Genomic DNA, 15925 nt, shown 5'->3' with positions numbered 1-15925 from the left:
GACTTTGTTTTTGTGACTGTATCTTGTGACTTCGTTTTTGCGACTTGTTTCTGTGACTGTGTGGAACCCAGTTCAGCTACTGATTGATTGACTGATTGTGTGACTGCAGAAATGGATAAAAGCCCCCCTATCCAAACAATGACTATTATCAGTGCACGTAAGAAAAAATAATAATTTTAATTTTTCTCATCTACAATAATGTCTTACTTATTTTATAGTACAGTACATTGATTATTGCTTGTCTGGAATTTATGCCGAGAGAGATGCAGAGGCCTGGCTGGCTTTTGGTGGGGATCCAAAGAGATGGTGGAGCAGAGTCAGATTTAGGGGAGTGCAACCGGTTTGGTCACACTGGGTGCAGAGCAGGGGGCACTGCAACTATGATGTAGAGTGGAAGGTGAGAGGCTGCGCGGGGTGCTGAATTTTTGGTGTTGCACAGGGCGCTGCTGAAATTTGAGACCCCAAGGTTTGCCACTGGGTGCGGGGAGATGGTGGATGCAGTCCTGGGTCCATTGTTCATTGGGGTCAGCACAGATGCCCCCATCATTCTTGATGATGGCTCTACACAAAGGGGAACTGGAGTAGATCTTCCTCCCTTGCCATCCACCTGAATCAAGTCTTCATGGAAAGGAGCCTAAATCCCAGATATTGCCACCCAACCAGCTTAACCAAGAGGCAGCCTTGGGAATCATGACCACCTTGTTCCCTGTGGGCTGAGGTTGCAAAAATGCCTGTCATCTCTCTCCCCTTCTAAAGCTGATATCAGACTGTCTGGATCTGCTTCACCCCCTCCCCCCCTCGAGAGAAGAAAGACTCGCAAAAGACAGAGAGGAACCCAAATTGCATCTTTATTTCCAGAAGCCAACAGCAGAATTGCAGACTGGCCCATCTGCAGACATACTCCGATAAGCAACACCTAACAACAACACAAGCAGAAATCAGTGTGCTTAAAGTTGCCTCTCAAGCAGAGAGCAAAGAATTCAGAAATGATGCTAACTAAATGTGTGGATTAGCACGTGGAAAAGGGCAAAGAATTGAATTTAGATACATCTTTAATAAGAACACACAGAGCCTAAAAATCAGCTGCATGAGATTTCAGAAGGAAACTGGAATCTGGGAATTGTTTTTGGTAGGGTGCGTGGGATTCCCCCCACCCCTGGCCTCTGCTGACAGAACTGCATTTCTGAGGGAGAAGTCTGAGCCTGGGTTGAAGAGATAAACCCCTTAAACTCATGCACCAATGGTAAAATCTTTGTCCTGAGAGCTCTTTGGTGATCAATGAATTGCTTATCTTGGCAATTTTTGGAGCCAATGTTTTTGGTTCTGACAAGTCAACTCAAAATGAAACATTTGCTGTGGTGTGATTCCCAAGGTGAGATTTAAATCCTGCTTTGGGAATTTCCTTAAAAGCCCCGGCAAAATGGATTCGTCCCACAGTTGCAGACTGGAAAATATCGTTTTGCAAAGCTGCTTGGAAACAGATGCTTGGTTGCTTGAACAGAACCTGCCAAACAGTGTTGATTAACGTAGCTATGAAAGGGGCACCTGATGACTTCAGGAACCACTTTCTGGGAGACCCTTTCCCATAAGGCAGGCTGGCTGCTCATAGATCACTGCCTTGATAACAACAGAGTGCCTTGAAAGAAGACTCTCTTCAGCCATCAAGGGGCCAGAATATGAGTGGGGAGAGAGGGAAGGAGGGAGGGAGGGAGGAGGGTGAGAGAGTGAGAGAAGAGGTTCAGCGAAGAGGCGAGGCAGTTGCTGTGGTTCCAAGTGCATTTTACTAATGTGGGCTATGCGCTTGGGGTAGGCACAGTTGTGGAGTTCGAGCTGGTGGAATTCTTAATGCTGTCAATGTATTCTATAAGATCCTTGGCCCACTGGGCATTTGGATTAGCACAGCCTGATTTTCCATTCTTGAATACAAACCTGTCAGAGAAAGAAACAAGACATTCACCATGTGTCACTGAATGTGCCTTTTAATTCTCCACTAGCCTGAGGACCCCACTTCTCTTGGGTCTAGAGAAAAGGGCAGGCAGCCCACCTCTCACATCAAAAGGCACCAGGTTTATCCTGTTGCAGATTCATTCCCCGTGTCTGCAGTCATGTGATTGTTGTCTATCACGTGACGGTGTATATTTTCATTCCTCTGATTCCCACCAAAACACAGCTCGCCTTCAAAATCCACCCTTCTCTGCATGCTGGAGCCCCAAACTGCAACTGCAATGCAAAAGTGTGAGCAACAATGTACAAAAATGCAACCTGTTGGCAGTGGCAGTGGGGGTGGTGGCAGTTGCTTGCAAAAATGCATAGATTAGTAGCCAAATGCACAATAAAAATGTAAGCCTCTGCAGAAATGCTGAACTGAATTTAAGACTGGAAAATAGACACAGCCAATCTCTGCTCCTGGGTGACAATTTCTCCATTTTTCTGTGATCTACTCTCATGATTTTCTCAATCCGCCCCCCAAGTGCTTACCATATTTTTCACTCCATAGGGCGCACCGGACCATAGGGCGCACCTCATTTTTAGAGGAGGAAACAAGGAAAAAAATTTTTTTTTCTGGTTTTCCTCCTCTAAAAGCCCTGTTTTTTTTGAGGATCAGCTAAAGGTTTTGCAGCGTTTTTTGCAAAGGGAAAAGCCCTGGTTTTTTGAGGATCAGCTAAAAGTTTTGCAGCTCCTTTTCCAAAAGGGGAAAAGCAAAGAGGAAAAAAGCCCCATTTTTATGGGGTTGAACTCACATTTCTGCAGCTTCTAAAGGAAAGGGAGCCTTTTCTACAGTTTCCAGACAGATAATCTAATCAGCCAGTCACATGTTGCTGGGGAAACAAACAACCTCCCTCTGCAGCACATTCAACAAAGGAGGGCGGGGCTGAAAGGCAGCCGGGGACTCTTATCTCTCTCCCAATCTCTTGCTGATCAGCTGCTGAGTGGGGTCCTTTCAACACCCCCTTTTCTCTTTGTAAAATAAAAAGCACGATCCTCTTTTTGCCCCTGGGCAATTCAGCTCCAGGGACCACCATTCGCTCCATAAGACGCGCAGATATTTCCCCTTACTTTTTAGGAGGAAAAAAGTGCGTCTTATGGAGCGAAAAAATACGGTAAGCCTCACTTCATCACCTTGTTTCACCTTCTACCCTTTGAAACATGTTATGCAGCTGGCCTCTTGGTTTTTGCCCTGATGCGGAAACTTACACTACAGAACGCAGACGACAGTCGCTGCTGGTGTAGAAATAATCCTTCACCTTATCCCTTGGGAATATCTTCTTGGAATAATCTGTACAGCAGAGAGGTGAGGGATCCATCCTAACTGTAAGAAGTGGTATAAGTAAGTTCTGTTGTTAATTTACTAAATTTATTAGCATTTTTTTTGTTTTTTTTACATTTTCCACATCAAACATCCCAACATACACATCCTTGTCTCTGTGTGGAGGCCCTTGCATTTAAAAGCAACCATGGAGAAACTCTGAATGTGGTCCCCAGGGCTTTTAATTCCCGCCCCCAGGGCAGCTGATATCCCCCCCTTCACCAAGACCACTCTGTGCCCCCTCCCTACTGCTCAAGTGGCAGAACCTGTCTGGAATGTGCACCTTCATTTCTGGGTAGAGAGAACCTGTGTGTGCATATGTGTATGCACATGCAAGTGTGTGTGTGTGTGTGTGTGTGTGTGTGTGTGTGTAGAAACCTCTGAGTTTTGCATGACTAGGATGAAGTCAAGTCCTGATTGCACCTCCACATGCCCTGTCCAAAAAATTAAACAAATACACAATGTTTTAAAAATACAAGGGGGAAAACCCCACCATGGAATATTTGCAATCCCCAAACAAAAATCAGATTTTCATTATCTGCAGCACCTATCCCCTCTAAATTAAAACCCATGATTCCAAAGGATTAAAAAAATGATTGTTTCATTTGATCCAGGGCACATCAGAACGCATTTTCAATGGATGGCTAAATTCTGCAAGTGTGAAGTAACAACCTTTGATCATGTGCAGAGTGTCTCACATCAGGGAGTAATCACAATCAGCCTCTTACATCCACAATTAGGGAGAATATCTTCCAGGTTTTGGGGAAAGAGGCAAAATGGTGTGGACCTCAGACTTCTTTTGGAGGGGTGGGTTTGCAAGTTGCCTGACAATCTGCTTGATAGGGCTATGTCCCAGTAGCTCTCATGGGAGAAGCTCTGCTGCCTTTTGAATGAGGCACAAAAGCAACCATCCACATGACCCTGGCACCACGTGACTGTTGTGGACACCTCGAAAGGAGGACTTACCAAGACCACCACTTGGAACAGACTTATCATGGATCTTGAACTCCTCAGCGTATTCACCTGAAAGGGAGAAAGGAATGGAGTGTCAGGGGACTGTGCTGAGGAGGGTTGCACTGAGGAGGAATGGTGGGAGCCTCCCCCTCCCCTCCCCCTGCTCCTGCTCCGGATCCTGAATCTTCCCAGGAGCAGGAGGACAGTATAGATTTGGAACAGTGGTTTGCAGAGGGACATAGTTCAGATGGCAGAAGCTGGGAAATACTGGATGGGGAACAGCCAAGAGAAGAAACACTGGAAGAGAGAGGGTTAACAGATTCACAGTCTCTGGATAGCATTCACCCCCCTTTTCCAAAGTCATGGAGAGCTCAGAAAGTGGTAGAACAGAAAGCACAGAGGGTACAAGCTCAGATTGCAAGATGTAGAAGTAGCGTAGATTAATAGGAACAGAAGGGGGTAGAATCCCTAATTGGGAGCACCGCCATTCTAGGATATGGGTTCTTTGTTCTCTCGCTGTGATGATTAAAGTTTCTGGTAAGAAGGCTCATTTCCTTTGTTCTGCTTATCTACTGCCACAGGGGAGGAAGCTGATTCCTGGAGAGACTTTATTGGCTCGTCTGCAGAGCCATAAGGAAGCCTCCTCTGTCTCCATCCACCAGAAGACTGAAGGTTTTCCATGCTGCGTTTAAAATAAATGATTATGTCCTTTCTAAATATTATACTTATCTATGGTCCCCACCCTCAATTTTTAACTGGTTCCATCTGATCTCATTGGGCTTCGTTTTATATTGTTAAATTGCTGTAAGACTTTTTTTTTGTATAAAGCGACTAAGAAATGTAAGAAATAATAATAATAGTTATTACATTGCTGTTGTGAGAATCAGAGAAAAGTGGGTACAAATCTCCTAAATAAAAAAACACATATGAGAAGGGCAGACTCACGTGGGCTAGCAGCAGCCAGAACGAGAAGGAGAAAGGGGAGGGCAACTAGAAACAGCTTCATGGCAGGTGGAGATGGAGAGAAGATCTGGGGTCTGTCCTTCCTTGGATGCCTTGATGTTCAGTACCCTGAAGCTCCCCTGGTCTCTTCTTATAGGTGATTCTAGCCACAAAACAACCGTGATTGCAAAATCTGGAGAGGATGTCACAGGGCAGATAACTTCAGAAAAGTTCCCCCACCCTTGAAAGCAATAGAGATAGCAAGAGGCTGATGCCCGAGATACAGAGGCAGGATGCGAATATATCTGAGGCCCATCATCTGTGGCATCTTTTGATCAGTTAGATGGAAAGAGGACTCAGTGCCCTTCCAGACTCCTTCCCTGGCCACTGACACTCCTCCTGGTCTCTTGTTTATAGGAGATGTTTCTAGACAGTTTCCGCTCCACCCAAAAGCAAGGGAGATAGTGAGGGGTTGACGCCCAAGATACCAAGGCAGGAGGTGGACATATCACGAGGTCCATCATCCGTGGCATCTTTCGATTGATACGGGGGCCGATAAGAGTCCTTTATTGGGCCAAGCCCATTTCTAGATAAACAACTGAGATGCTTCCAAAGCATCAGGGGAGGGCTGAGGCCCTGTGATGGCAAACATAGGACAGTTGGAACGAGGTCCAGAGAAGGATCAGGCCATGTTAGGGTCATGGAAGTGTGGCAACCTGGCTACACACAAGGGAGAGTGACATGACTCCAGGCGCTGGTTTTTTTCTGGGAGCTTTCTAATAGTACTCCATGTCCAATGTGGAGATACCCAACCCTCCATGCAGGCTCCTGTCTTCTAGAGCCACCAAAGGCCCAACTGGACCTCCATTTCCCCCCACTTTGTTTTCCACGCCTGGCTTTGCACTCTCCCTGCCAAAGTGAAACTGATCCTATGAGGTCCCCACCAGCTGAGGAAATACCTGAGTGCATGCCATGACCCCCATCACTTTTCTCTGAAGGATTAGAGTAGCACCCAATTGTGAAGTGGCCCTGATGGTAAGCACCTGTATACCCTCCAACTAATAATAATAATAATAATAATAATAATAATAATAATAATAATAATATTATTTATACCCCACCCACCTGACTGGGTTGCCCCAGCCACTCTAGGAGGTTTCCAACATAAAAAACAAAATAAAACATTGAACATTAAAAACTTAGGTTGAGAGTTACTTATCTCCTGGGCTCCAGGGTCACATAACTCCATACCCCCCAACATTTCAGCAATGAAAATAGGGATGTCCTAAGGAAAAGCAGGACATTCTGGGAATAAATCAGAAGCTGGGATGGCTTCTGTACACCCAGGTCTGCCCTGGCAAATAGGGCCACTTGGAGGGTCTGCACCTGGAACCCCTAAAGATTGGGGGTGTCAGAAGTGGGTTTTGGGTTTCCTGGAGGAGGACCTGTGAGCGAGGTGTGGCTGGGTGAAGATGGTGGGAGAAGCAGCAGCACTCCTTGAGCAGTTCAAGTTGATGCTCCAGCAGCAAATCCAGCAAAAGAAGGACCAGCCGAGCTGGCAGCTGGAGAAAGCTGAGTGGCAGTGAGGCCAGCTGCTTGACAAACTGGAGCAACCGCAGAACCAGAAATTCCATAAAATGAAGCGGCTTCAAGCAGAGTGGACGAGAAGCCTCCTTGGAGAGAAAAGTGAACTGGTCCTGTGGTAGTGATCCCATTCCATGCTGCAGGACCTGAAGGGGAACTCTATACATGTCCAAGGGAGTGGTGGAACTTTCTTAGTGGTTCACAGTTCAGGACTCAGCAGGTCTGCCTGGGGTCAAGGGGCTTTGCTCAGTATTTTCTGGTTCATGAACAGCACCAGGTCCTGGGTAAGCCAGATTTGACCCAGATGAGGCCCTTGTTTGGGCTGTTGCAATGTGATCCATGTGAAGCTACCTTTGAAGGGGCTGCAGAAACACCAGCTGGTCCAGGATGCAGGTGGGAGGGTGTTGGGTAGGTGTTTCTCCTTTGAAATATGCAAAAACCTGCTCTTTAGCTCTAAATTGGGGCAAATGTCCATCTGGAGAAAACCCAGATTGTCATTTGTGTGGGGTATCCAGAAAGAGCAGCCAAGTCCAACATTTCCTGTTTGCTAGAATGGGCATTCAGTGAAATGTGGATCCAATAGGGAGGACTTGCTGTCAACCCTGTGGGAGCCACCTCCCCCTGGGTGTGGCCAGGTAGAGATGGGTGCAATTTGTATAAAAGGGAAGATCAATTCCCCATCTCTCTCTCTTACTCAGTCTTGTTCACTTGCCATCACCATGTGTAGGTTAAGGGCTTCGGAGTATCCCCAGGGAGTTAAGAGTTAAGTTGCACTGCGTTAGAGTGACAGTTCGCTGTTGGGAGGCGGGCCATTCCGCACTTTAAAAGGAGGGAGCAGCTGTAGAGAGAGGAGGAATGGGTGCAGGGAGAGTGGTGACTGGAAGGTAGAGGGTGTGGGGGCCAGGATAGTGGTGGTTAGGTTTGAAATAATGATGTTCAACTGAAGGAAGATATGCTCTATTGTAACTAAGCTTGTAAACAAAAGAAATATTAAGACTGTTATGTTTGGTGAAAAATAAAGCCTTGTTCTTGCTGTGCCAAGAGATATCGTCGATTATTTGATCCAGCAAGTTAGGAGGGCTCAAAAGAGGGTGAAATCGGAGAAGTGGACCAAAAGACTTACAGTTAGGTCCTGGAGTTACACTAAGGAGGGGTGCAGGGACTAAAAGCCTAGAAGTGCCACATAGTTGCCCTGTGAGCTGAGGTAACAGTAGCAGGGGGGGATCAAACGTGAGTGAAGCCCTGGACTATAGGCCAAAAGGACTTTACATCCCAGTAGCCCAGAGCCCAGCCTATAACCGGCCACGGTAGCTGGATTGGAGTATCCTCAGGGGCGTAGCTAGGTAAATTGGTACCCAGGGGCAAAAAAATTTTTTGTCACCCCTCCCCAAGGCATGGGAAGGCCAGGTGGTACCCAGTGCGGAAAATTTCTTGTCAACCCCCCCCATTGACCCCCCCCAAAATGGTTTCACGTTATTTCATATTTTCTTACAAAGGAATAATAACAAGTAATAATAATAAAAACCCTTTTATTTATATCCCACCCTCCCCGGCCAAAGTCGGGCTCAGGGTGGTTAACACCAGATACATAACATTGGTATAAAATCAAACAATAATTAAATTACCTCCTAAAAACCTCTCAAAGTCTAATTAGATGGCTTTCCACATGGTTAGGGTTGGGAACAGTAAAGTATTCTCTGAACTGAAATTTCAGCCTTCATGACGGAGGAAAACAGCCAAGTGAACAGCTATTTTGGTGGAGGAGGGTCAAGATATTAACCGATATGCATGAAATTTCATATATAGCTATATAATCCCTAGTGTAGTAAGATAAGACCTTCGGAGGAGGCATTTTCAAATATTTCTTGCTAATTTGTCACCCCCTCCATTATGGAACCCGGGGCGGCCTGCCCCCCTCACCCCCTTGCTATGCCCCTGAGTATCCTTGTTACTACAGGACCCCGAGTGGAGGGGGGGGGAATGTTGGCAGTTTAGACGGACCTCAAAGTAGAGGTGGGGTGGGTGTGTAAGAGTACACGGCACGCCACCACAGAGAAATAAATAGTAACGGGGGATTTGAGAGGGGTACCGTCGCACCATGCGTCTTCTATTTTTGCATTTCTACAGAGACATAACACTTTGTTGAGTCTGAGGTCAAAAGACTCAGACTCCATCATCCATATATATTGTTTTAAGGGCAATTAATGGGGGAAATACCAGGAAAATCCAGGCTGCACCAAGGCATTATGGATTGCTTCATCAAAAAGACTGTAACCAGCTCAATCAACAGCTTCCTAATTTTGTTGCAAAACAGATGTGCTCTGCTACACTCACAAACATGTGGAAGGAAGGATAATATCTAGCTAATATATCCTATCCCAGTTTCTATACACATCCCTACAATTTGCATCAATTGAAGACTAAATAGCAGGTTTCTCCAGGGAAAAGCAGCAGGACAAGAAGATGTGTGGATAAGACCAGAGAGGACCAAATGCTCCCACCTCCCTTCCCAGTCAGTGTTTTGTTGGGCCTTTCCTCCCCCCTTTCCCATCTAGCTGCTGGATAGGAGAACAATGTGAGCTGGGCTGGAAGCAGGCTGGAAGCTGGAGACACAGAGACAGGTAGCTCTGTGCTGGATCTGAAGCTGTAACTCATGGAGAAGCAAGATCTGTTGGGGTACTGATGTTGTGAACCCCCACATCTTATACTCGACTTGTATCTATGTGTAAATAAAACCATATGCCCCAAAGACACCACAGTCTCTAGCTGACCCTCATTCCAAGGAATCTAAACCTGGGAAAGTGCCTGGGACCCCTGGATTCTCTCACCACTTGGAGAGTTACGTGGCTTGGAACAGTTTCAACCTCCCTGAACAATTCCGCATTAACAGCAAATTTGGCCACCTCACTGCTCTCCTGTGAATCCAGGTTGTTTATGAATACTGTAAGTTAAAAAGCACAATACCAATCTCCATGGGTTGAGATTGATGCACAGAACCAAGCCTGGTTTGACACCAACTAAAGATGCCTTTTGGAATCATGCAGGGGGTGGTTTGGCGCAGGGTCACCAAAGAAATGGGTCTGTCTTGTGTCTACAGCCTCCAGAATGCAGAGGGGAGATTATGAAACTTCAGGAAATTGCAGCAGGCAAATCAGTTTGCAACCTTCTGATAAGGAGGGCCTGATACCCAAGATACCGAGGCAGGATATGGGCACATCTAAACATGCAGGCAATCTGTGGCATCTTCTTTGTTGATAAGAGACCATTTGTGCCAAGACTGCTGCACCTCCATGCTTTGAACAAAAGCACCCACAGTTGGAGCAGCATGCTAGGCTAGATGGACCATTGGCCTGATCCAGGAGGCTTTCCTTATGTCCTTCTTAGGAGTAGGCTTATCTAGAGCCACCAAGGTCCCAGGGAGATTTCTATTTTGCCCAACTCTGTGAAGGGGTCGTGTTTGGACATGGCAGGGGGTGCCAGTGAGTGTGCCATTATTATCTCAGAAATCTTCTGGAGGATCACAACAGTACCCAATAACAGACTGAGCCCAAGGGAAAAACCTCTCCCTGAACAATGGAAATAACCCCTCAGGAGACCGTTTTCTCTTCCGGTTCAGTTTCTCTTTGCACTGGCTCAGCCTCACTTCCACTGAACCTGCCCACTTTTCACTGGGTGCCAGGACTGGAGAACCACCCACCTGTTCTGAACAGGTTGCAGGAGCTTGTGCTGGATGGCCCGTTGGTGAAAGAGCTTCTTGCTGTGAGGGCAATGGAGGCGGAGGGAGGAGCATTGGGAGATGCTGTCAAAGTGGCAGAGGAAGGGCCTGTCAGTTTTTTGCTTCAACCACCTTGAACAATTTGGCATCAGCAGGAAACTTGGTCACCTCACTGCTCACTCCTAAGGTTAGAAAGGACAGGTCCCAATGCTGATCCTTGGAAGACTCCACTTTCTGCCTCTTTGCATTCATAAAACTGTCCATTTATTCCTTTTCTGTTTCTTGTTATGTAACCGGTCACTGATCCAAAAGATCCCCCCTCCTCTTGTTTATAATAAAGGGATTCCCACCAGTGGATCCCTCCCCTCCACTCTTATGGACCAACAATGTTACCTTTGCTATTTATCGGCAATCTATCTAATCCTTCTTTTTCTTTTTCTTTTTTTGCACAGATGCACAACTAAGCATCATCAGCATTCAAGGAAACATTTGCAGCCAGGCAAAAACACCCAAGGAAAGCTTGAAACTGGGCTAGTGAAAGGTTGTGGCAGTCTGTGGGGAGTTCTGAGGGCCAGAGAGGGAGGTATCGAGGGCCGTATGTATTTGGTTCCCCACCCCAGCTGGCCTTGGGATTCTGGGAGCCCAAAGAGAGAGAGAGAGAGAGAGAGGACGACCCTCTTTTACACCACAGATTGCAAACAGGGTGGATAGGAATAAACACTCCGCTTACAACAGAACTTGTAGAAAAAAACATTTATTGTGGAAATTCTTATTCTGTGGTAATATTAAAACAGTCATACGTATAAAAATAGCAAAGAGGTTGATTGCTTTGTGTTCCCTCCAAAGTTACATAAATAAAATAATTAGCAGGGGTGGACCCTTAGGTTTTGAGGAAAATAAAATACCTTAAATAAATTTAAATTATCATAGAAAGTTCCTGAGGTTTTGACTTCAAGGCGACGAAAAAAGCCACCAGCCAAGTGGTGTTCTTGAGATGCCCTTGGCAGGAAATGATGCAGTCCTGGGATGCCCATCGACCCAGCCAAGGATGATGGCTTCTGTTGCTCCGGCACTGATGCTCAGTTCAGCTCGAAGTGGTCCATGTATTCTTGGACCCATTTCTCTGCAGGGTTGGCACAGATCTCCCGGCCTTTCTTTGTGGTGAACCTGGAGGGAATCAAAGGAGAGACACAATCAGCCTCCCATCTGGCTGTCTCTGCCTTCCTGTCAAGCCCTCTCTTGCCCTTGAGGTAGGATCATAAAATCATAGTCTGTCAGGGATTCTTTAGCTGTGATTCCTGCATTGCAGGGGGGAGCCTTGGCTGTCCCTTCCAACTTTACAATTTTATGATTTTTTGGGTGGGCTTGGATGGCTCAGCTAGACTTCTGACAGATGTGCAGAAAGAGAGCGGGGTTGGTATATTTGGGGAAGCTGGACCCCCCAACCCCTTCCCATGCCTGGAGGCTACAAACAGAGCAGAATTATTTTTTAATACTTACACAACACCTGGCTGAGAGCACCTGCTGTTTGTTTCATAATAGTCAGCTATGTAGTTCCGGGGGATCTTCTTTGCCGTGTAGGTGAAGCAGCAGGAAGTTGGAGGGTCGGAACCCACTGGAAGAGGAAGGAAAAAGGGTTGAGTGCAACCAGCAAAACTCTGCTGCAGAGTCGTTGGCCAGGAATTCCTCTTGAGTCCAGTATGTACATAGGAAGGTGCAAGCATCAGGTGGAACTAAGGAACATGCACCCTTAGGAGGCAGTGATGGCTACTAAGTATGGTGGCTTTAAAAGAGGAGTGGACCAATTCATGGAGGAGGAGAGGGCTATTGATGGCTACTAGCCAGGATGGCTATGCTCTGCCTCCACAGTTGGAGGCAGCAATGCTTCTGAACAGCAGCTGCTCCAAACCGCAGGAAGGGAGAGGGCTTTTGTGCTCAGGTCCTGCCTGCTGTTTTCTCAGAAGATGCATCTGATTGGACGCTGTGAAAAAAGGATGCTGGACTAGATGGTCTACTGTCCTGATCCAGCAGGCTCTTATGTTCTGTGTCCATTTAGCTCAAGACTGCTTACACTAGCTGGCAGCAGCTTTCCAGGGTTTCAGAGGGGGAGTCTTCTCCCCAGCTCCCTACCCGGAAATGCCCTTGGGAATAGAACCTGGGACCTTCTGCATGCAAAACAGAAGCGCCTTAACGGGAGGTTATCCAGTGGTGATGAGGAGGAGCTCTGCACATGCCCACAAAGCACAGAGGCTATTCTAACCTATTCCTCCCCCTGTCGCGGGGTCGCGGGGTTAAGCCCCCTTCCGCCCTGCTGTGCACATGGTGGCGGAGCTCCAACAGCCCATGTGGAATCGAATAAAACTCCTTATAAAAACAAGAGGGCCGAGTTCAAAGGGCGCAGAGAGGCCATCTCCACTGCCACACCGCCCTCCCTGCGGGGATGGAATTCCAAGCGACTGAAGCTTGCCTCTGGAAGGAGCTCATGCGGGGCAGGATTGGGAAGCGGAGAGGGAGAGAATCCTGGACTGGGGCTGCAAACCTGTGCATGCTGCCCCCTGCCTGAAACCCTGGAGAGCTGCTGCCAGTCAGTGTAGGCAACACTGAGCTTGATGGACCAGTGGTCTGATAGGGCAGCTTCCTATTTGGAAAGGGCTGTAGCTGAGGTGTAGAGCGGCTGCTTGGCTCAACCCCCCTTTGGTATCTTCAGGTAGGACTCTCTCTCCCAGAAACCCTAGAAAGCCACCGCCAGCCAGAGCAGAGACAGCTTCCCAAGCAGCGGCCACGATGATGAGCGTGCATTTCTCCCGGGCTCTCAAAACCCCACCCCGGGAGAAGGACCCGCGCTTTGCCTCAAATGCCCCTCCATTCCCCATGCTGAGCCTTGAGACTGACCTGGAGCAGCGATGGCCGAGAGGCAGAGGGCCAGTATCAGGAGGGCGGCCACAGCCCAGGCACGTGGAGATTGAGAAGCATTCATTTTGCTGAGAGGCTTGAGTGGCTGATCTTGGTTGAGGTTCTCCTGGAAGGTCTTGCCGTGTCTGGTGCTCCCTCCATGAAGCCTGCCTCCTTTTATGGAGCAGGGGACTGGGCGGGCGAGGAGGGGGAGCATCGCCGGCGGAATTTCCCGTCGGCGGTGATGTCACCCCGAAGGGGTGCGGGAACCTCCATCGCGGAGGCCAAAAAAGCTGAGGAAGTTTCTGAAGAAGATGTTTTACATCTGCACCGCCCCGCTCAAGTGACTTAAACATTGCACCACCAACATAGGGTCGCGAGAGGAAGGAAGAAGAGCTGGTGAAACCGGGGTGGGGGTGGGTAGATGGACACCCCACTGCACTCTCCCTTTGCTGAAAAATGTGCCGCGTCAGCTTTGTCAGGCACCAGATGCAAAGAGAAAAGAAAAAACTTGTGCAATCCGGGGGAGAAGCGGCCCTACCCTGAGCAAGCGCCCCCCCCCCAACAGAGCTTTTGCATTCGTTTTGCATCCAGAGAGCCAGAGAGAAAGGAGCAACCAGTTGCAAATTCTAGGAGGGGATTTTTCTGGATGCAGCTGGGAGGAAGAGTCTGAGAACCGTTTTCTGTGATTTCACACGGATCGAATTTTATTACATATCACAATAGAAATGTTTGAGAGAGACGGAAACGAGCAATGCCTTGCCTGTTTGGCACCATAAGGCCCATAACATGACGCAGAGAGCGGAGAAATGGTCATTGCAGAGAGAGAAAAACAGTGCTGCAAATAATAAGGTCATGGATCATAGAAACATACAATTGTAGAGTTGGAGGGGACCCCCAAGGGTCATCTAGTCCAACTCTCCACAATGCATGAATGGAAGCATAACAGAGCAGTCAGTACTAAGTCCTGGAAGATGATCAAATCCAGGTAAAATCATAACTCGTAGGAACCTGTGCCAGCCATGAGTTTATCTTTTGACATAAGTCATGAACGACCACCATGCAGTGTGTAGGTTTGGCTTTTCTCTGGAAATACCATTATTTTAATTTTATCCATTATTACATTCCCTCTAAAGAGACCACAGTGGCATGCGTGGTTCCCTCATCACCACCTCCCTATTTTATCCTCACAACGACCCTGTGAAGTAGGCTGGGCTGAGAGGCCGTGTCATTTTAGAAGTGTGAGAAGCTGGGCATATGCAGCATACATTTAAAGCACACACACACAAATCACGGGAACTGTAGATTGCTCTTGGCAGAGCTACAATTTGCAACGCCCATAATAAACTACGGTTCCCAGGATTCACGGAGAGTGGTGTGCTCTAAATGTCTGTTGCGTGTCAACAGCCATAGCAGGAGTGCCAACTTGAAAAAAAAATATTGGGGAGGCAGATAAGTCCCACCCAGCATAATCAATCACAAGACAGAGTGTGCACACACCATTTGAATGGCAATGTTCATCAACTTTGGGGTCCCCCAGCCCCCTCAAATATTTTGGTGGGATGGCCGAAAGGACCTCAACCCCTAGGAGTTGGTTCCTATGATACATAGCATGCAGGAAGTGGATAGGGAGAAATGATGGCTAGCCAATGAAGTTGAATGTTGGAAGGTTTGGGAAAGTGTGATTGTTAAACTGTGGAACTCACCCCCACAGGAGGCAGTGAGGGCCATCAACTTGGATGGCTTCAAAAGAGGATTAGACAAACCCATGGGGGATAATATGACTACTAGCCACAATGGCAATTGTTCTGTCTCCACTGTCAGAGGCAGCAAATGCCTCTGAATAGCAGTAGCCAGGATTGTAAGTGGGGAGAGTTGTTAAGATTCTCAGGTTATGATGGAAGTTTATAAAATGATGCCTGGCATGAAGCACATGGATAGAGAAAAAGTTTTTCTTCCTTTCTCATAACACCAGAACTCGTGGACATCCAAGGAAGATGCAGGTTGGAAGATTCAGGACAGAGAAAAGGAAGGACTTTTGTCTGGTTAAACTATTGAACTCCCTCCCACTGGAGGCAGTGATGACCACCAACTTAAGGTAAAGGGACACCTTACCATTAGGTCCAGTCGTGTCCGACTCTGGAGTTGCGGCGCTCATCTCGCGCTACTGGCCGAGGGAGGTGGCGTACAGCTTCCGGGTCATGTGGCCAGCATGACAAAGCCGCTTCTGGCAAACCAGAGTAGCGCACGGAAACAGCGTTTACCTTCCCACTGGAGCGGTACCTATTTATCTACTTGCACTTTTGACATGCTTTCGAACTGCTAGGTGGGCAGGAAATGGGACTGAGCAACGGGAGCTCACCCCATTGCGGGGATTTGAACCGCCAACCTTCTGATCAGCAAGCCCTAGGCTCTGTGGTTTAGACCACAGCACCACCTGTGTCCCACCACCAACTTGGATGGCTTTAAAAGAGGATTTAGTAGACAAATTCATGGAGGAGAGGGCCACTGATGGCGATTAGCCATGATGG

At 47.6% G+C, this 15925-nt stretch overlaps 2 protein-coding genes across 2 annotated transcripts; both read right to left on the bottom strand.

Moving 5' to 3' along the window:
• Window positions 1–1738: 1738 nt before the first annotated feature.
• LOC117060399 (C-C motif chemokine 4-like) lies at window positions 1739–5351 on the bottom strand. The gene is made up of 4 exons (XM_033172621.1): window positions 5207–5351; window positions 4274–4330; window positions 3196–3310; window positions 1739–1929 (listed from the first exon to the last, which is right to left on the bottom strand). Exons 1-4 carry the CDS (start codon window positions 5265–5267, stop codon window positions 1794–1796), a joined length of 369 nt encoding a protein of 122 aa, XP_033028512.1. The 5' UTR covers window positions 5268–5351; the 3' UTR covers window positions 1739–1793.
• Window positions 5352–11240: 5889 nt separating this feature from the next.
• LOC117060246 (C-C motif chemokine 4-like) lies at window positions 11241–13589 on the bottom strand. Its single transcript, XM_033172450.1, has 3 exons — window positions 13395–13589; window positions 12003–12117; window positions 11241–11669 (listed from the first exon to the last, which is right to left on the bottom strand). Exons 1-3 carry the CDS (start codon window positions 13477–13479, stop codon window positions 11582–11584), a joined length of 288 nt encoding a protein of 95 aa, XP_033028341.1. The 5' UTR covers window positions 13480–13589; the 3' UTR covers window positions 11241–11581.
• Window positions 13590–15925: the final 2336 nt, after the last annotated feature.

The sequence above is a fragment of the Lacerta agilis genome, chromosome 15, assembly GCF_009819535.1.
Source record: "Lacerta agilis isolate rLacAgi1 chromosome 15, rLacAgi1.pri, whole genome shotgun sequence".
Classification (NCBI taxonomy): Eukaryota; Metazoa; Chordata; class Lepidosauria; order Squamata; family Lacertidae; genus Lacerta; species Lacerta agilis.
Note: the sequence above shows the minus strand (reverse complement) of the source record. Positions and strands in the feature narration are given on the sequence as shown.